General features: G+C 36.7%; 1 protein-coding gene across 1 annotated transcript in view; it reads right to left on the bottom strand. All coding sequences in view use genetic code 11, as the record gives it.

Annotated features, from left to right (window-relative positions):
- Nucleotides 1-1842: 1842 nt before the first annotated feature.
- The window catches only part of EGR_10352 (hypothetical protein), a gene marked incomplete at both ends in the record, with an annotated part of 4603 nt that continues 1542 nt past the window's right edge, over nucleotides 1843-4903 (bottom strand). Inside the window, 3 exons of the mRNA XM_024499601.1 lie at nucleotides 1843-2049; nucleotides 2827-2966; nucleotides 4565-4733. Of these exons, the coding sequence (XP_024345995.1) occupies nucleotides 1843-2049; nucleotides 2827-2966; nucleotides 4565-4733 (516 nt within the window). The remainder of the gene's footprint in view (nucleotides 2050-2826; nucleotides 2967-4564; nucleotides 4734-4903) is intronic.

Raw genomic sequence — 4903 nt, 5'->3', positions numbered from 1 at the left:
GTAAGTGGTTATGTGTAGGTTGAGGTTCTCATACATGACGAGAAAAGCAAAGTGCAGACCTTTTAAAAAAGAAAATATTTTATTCCTCTGGTTTGTGATTATTAAAACATTGTCACAAGTCCTCCTGCCGATTAAGATATTTAATGAAGGCACTGTCTTGTCTCATGGTGAATAATTGCCACACTCATGAATCATTTTACTGGGCAAAATATTAATATTTTGATATTCAGCTGTCAAATTAGGCATCTATATCAAACATCGTCAGATTTTTTCATGCATCAATGGTTCGTCGGTTTGTATTGTCTTGGCGATCCTTGTTACTTAACTTCACCTGTTCTCTGTATTTGAAAAGCGGGGTGTAGTACTCGAATGTAGAAGAAGGATGGTTAGATGGATGTAAAATTACGCAGCCACTTATTAAATTTGCCAATGGTTTCTTATAAGCTGAACAGATGGGGAGATAGGTTTAAATGCTTGTACCCAATTTAATGTTAGAAAAACCTCTCATATGCATTACTGTAGCTTACAAAAGCTTAACAGTGACACTGCCTGACTAGCATATGGCTGCCCATCAGACTGAAGGCAAATTCTCATCCCCGTGATTCTGAAGAAGCGAAAAACGCACATACCCTCTTTCAATGTGCAATATTGTGTTTCAAAATTCCAAAAGCTGTATGATGGCCTCAAGAAGGCAAAATTGGATGGGGCTTTTTCGGCTAAGAACGGAGAAGTATGTACGGGACAACTTTGGAATAGAATGAAGAAGTCGTGGTAGTCATAATAGGTCAATCAAATTTTAATAAGGTATCAAACTTTTCATTTTTTAGCTTAAGGTGAAGAAGAAACTTTTTGCTGAGTTTACCACAAGAGGCATTTGTCCTACAGCAGATGGAATAGAGATTTGACATCCGAATTGACTGGCACTTTATGCAAGTTAGCTACTGCATTTTTCATAACAACACAAATCGACCCATTAACATAATGTAAATTTAGTGATAATTTGAGCGGAGTTTCTGACTGTAATGTTGAATTCATTTACATTCACATAAAGTGAATTGAAATGGTGTGACTTTTGATGGAGGAAAGGACACCCGAGAATGTGGCTAAATAAGCGCCTCTACCTCAGAAGTCTCAAAGTGGAAGCTTGACGATGGACTCTATTCCTTTCGGAGAGTGTTTTTTGATTCGCATTTGATGTGTGGCCATTATTCCTAGGCCTTGTTGAATGAATCTTACAGGTCCGTTTTTGTAGAGAAGCTTTTATTACTAACTACAGCAGAAGCTACTGAGGTAAATCTCCTCTAAAGGTACTCTGCTAATCATTCAAACGGCGTTTCTCAAAGAACTACCGCAAATTCCCGTAAAGGAATCCTGGCCCCTTCAACTGAAACAATTGCTAACTTTTCTATTAGCCAAATCGCTATGGGAGCCTCATCCGAAATAAATTAGGCTGTGAGGTACACTTTAAGCGCATCGATTCCTTATAACTACTTGTCAATTCAAAAGATTTTTGAATGTACTGGAATGTAAGGCGAAGGAAGATAATAAAGCAAGTATGTTTTTTGCTGAAATTCATGCATGTGAACCAAGTAGTAGCGCGAACTCCCTCCTCAGCGTCAAGGCAGCCAATTGCTCAGATCCGGCTGGTTGATTCAAAGCAGAATGATTTTTCGATCAAAGGCTAGTCATGATTCACCGTGTACTGGTTGCGGGCTCGATCACAGAGCAAGAGATCTTTAGGTATTTTTCGCTCACCCGTTTATATTGATGAGACTTGAAGTTGCTGCTAAAATACCCCCATTCCACAACTATTCCGGAAGACAGGTTGGACTATCAGGTTCGTCACCTGATAGGACTAGATTTGTCGAGATGTACTGAAGTGATGTGTTCATCTGTGGCATTATCCTTCCTGACGTGTAAGAGTCTTGATGGTTTTTTGGGGTTAGTAACGACAGAGTAATTAATTTGATCCAAGTAATCGGCTTGAGCTAAAATTGTCAATCCCTTTAAACGAAAACTCAGCTGGTTTAGTAAAGCAGGAAAATTCTTCTGTTAAAGTGGTGAGTTATAGGGAAAAAAATCTAAGAGCAGATGTCTAGCAAAGAAAAAGCAATGGAGGTCATATATTTGCAGCGAATTTTGGAGTGAAGCCATGGCAATGAAGCATTGCGCATAAGTGTTAAAGTGTGCAGAGGCCGAACAGCTGGGTTACTCTGAATGATACCGGAGAAGTCAGTGCGCACCCGTAAACATGCCTGCCGCCAGTCCTGATTGTTTGGCCTTCCAGTTATTCGTAAACACTGTAGCATAAGTCGGTAAGAAAGAAGAGCTACTACCGGTCCACAGTGGCTGGTCTCTACTCTAATACTGATTTTGCATCCATCTTAGCAAAACAGTTCTGCCGATGGATTATTAAATATTGCCTATCCGTCTACGCATTCAAAGATGTTGTATTTTCATTTGGCGGGGTTGATCCACTACTTGTCCCTGTACATCAGTAGAATTGGGATTCTGCTAATGTTCCTACCAAGTTGTTGATTGGTAAACCTGCAACTATTTAAACGTTTCTCCAGATTGTTGAGTAGAAAAATATGGAATAGACATCAATTAGTAACTTGGTAAGAGTACCGAGATTTAAGCACTCCTTGCATCATGCGCTTGTTTATTGTCTGGTCCCGCCATCAAACTTAGAAAATTTGCAATTATATTGCACAATAATGAAAAACAACCTGCCTCTCACACAAGTGCCTAAATATTGGACAAGTTAATTGCGCTTAATCGGTAGGTTTGGCCTCTGATCTCGCAAGACCAATTTCGGCAATTTACGTCAGCAATTATTTTAAAAACTCCTTGTCGAACACACAACCTTAAATAAAAGAAGCAGTAGAGTAGATACGAATATTTTTTAAAATGAGGTAACGCAGAATACTCATAAGCCCCAATCCATGGTGTAAACAAATTACCGACTAGAAAATAACATTTGAAAACTAGGCATTAAGAGCACTTTGATATTTGTATGCTAAACGCGTTACAATGACACTTCAATGAATTCAAAACATAGTCTGACCAAGCGTTTGCATTACATGCGTAGTTAAAAACCCTAATTAAACTGGACATTGTAGAAAATTTTAATATTTTTTAATTTAGTGCAGGTAGGGTAAACACTTTAAAATTGAGGGCGAAATAAATGCTTCACATGGCTGCGTATAATGATATGCGGTGAAGGGAACCAGAGGAAGTTGACTAAGAAATGGCATTTAGTGCATTCAAGCAAGTATATATTGCGTAGTAGTCAACATTACTTCTCTAGTTTGTGAGCGAAACACAAGAGCTATTATTTTTCCATATTTCTAGGCTACAATGGTAACCCATCATACTTGCAATATTTTGATACGCTAATCTTAAATATTGCTTAGCTTTCAATCATTGGTAATAATAGAACAAAAAACAAAACAATTAGTAGATCAGATCATCAGAATAAAGTGACGTGTATGTCTTGATTGACTAAAATATTACAGCTAGTAAATATCCTCTACTATGTGTTGATCCATTAAGCATTAATAGGAATCTAAGCACTAATAAAATAATTTAAGCACTCGTAAGTGATAAATAAAACCAATATAATCATAAAAATTTGCGGCTTAAAACTGCTTGGATTGTTTTCTTAAAACATTGTTTTATGTGCTAAACTTGTAGCCAAGCATTTCTAGGATAATTAAAGCAGAAACAAGAGGTTTTATTAATTTACACCTGAAGACATTCTTCGAGCCAGCTATTGATTTCTTGTGGCTACAGAAGGGTGGAAAAATTGCCTTACGGGAAGTATATTTAAATATTCGCAATAAATAGTAGTTTCGTTTAATTGGGTTTAGTATCGCTTATTATCCTACAACATATAATAAAATTATCAATTTAATTCCTACCATTATTTATAAAACAAGCTAAGTAATCATGCTAATTAAGTATTTTTCGTATAGGTGAAGTCATTTCCAGTTCAACAATTTGGAAAAGGCCAATGTTATATAGAACAAAACTTGATATTCTAGAGTGTAAACGAAACATCATGGGCAAGTCATTTTTTTAAAAGAATTTGACATACATCATTTGACAACCTTTACAAATTTGGTCAGGCCTACTTCTTATTTGTTCATAAGCGTATCTCATGCCAATTAGGTTTGATTAATGTTTTCTAACCTACAGTTAATGCTTGTAATCAATCAGAATTCCGCTTTTTTGGCGAGGGATTGCTCTTCTAATATCCAAATGGTCCCACTACCGTAAGTGCGTTTATTTTTAATAACATCATACTTCGCTTTCAGGAATACAACTGAAGTGCAAATGCTGCTATTTTCTACACATTTAAGGATATTTAGCCACATTCGCAGGATCCGATCTGAGAATATTTGTTGTAAACGTTTTGAGAATTGGGTCTGTCGAATATGCTACTCTTGGCTGGTATGAAAGAGTTGCATGTTTAATCACCACAATTGATCGGACGCAAGGTTGTGAGGAAAAGTTTGAAATGACACAGGCAGTTTATACAATCAAATAGTACTCTCGGTACTTTTAAGGAAGCAAAAAATTAAAAAAGAAGATGGTGTCTCTGGTGTTTGAACAACTCGAGATTCCCAAAGAAGTGCATCTGCTTCTATTAAGAAAGGTAAATAAGCATTTAAATATCCCCCTATTCGCACATATACAAATTCTATAGTCGTTTTGTAAGTACGACTTATCTGAACGTGTAAAAAATAGGGGATGTAAAGTCAAACAGGATCCAAATTCTACGTTCCATCAAAACAAAGAAGATCTGTTCTGTTCTCTTGATATGTTTAAATATATTCGCTTAAGGCTTTTGCAATGAATGCATCGTTGCTATCTTTATTGCGGGTTGAGATTTGAGCTT

The sequence above is a fragment of the Echinococcus granulosus genome, assembly GCF_000524195.1.
Source record: "Echinococcus granulosus chromosome Unknown EG_S00211, whole genome shotgun sequence".
Lineage (NCBI taxonomy): Eukaryota > Metazoa > Platyhelminthes > Cestoda > Cyclophyllidea > Taeniidae > Echinococcus > Echinococcus granulosus.
Note: the sequence above shows the minus strand (reverse complement) of the source record. Positions and strands in the feature narration are given on the sequence as shown.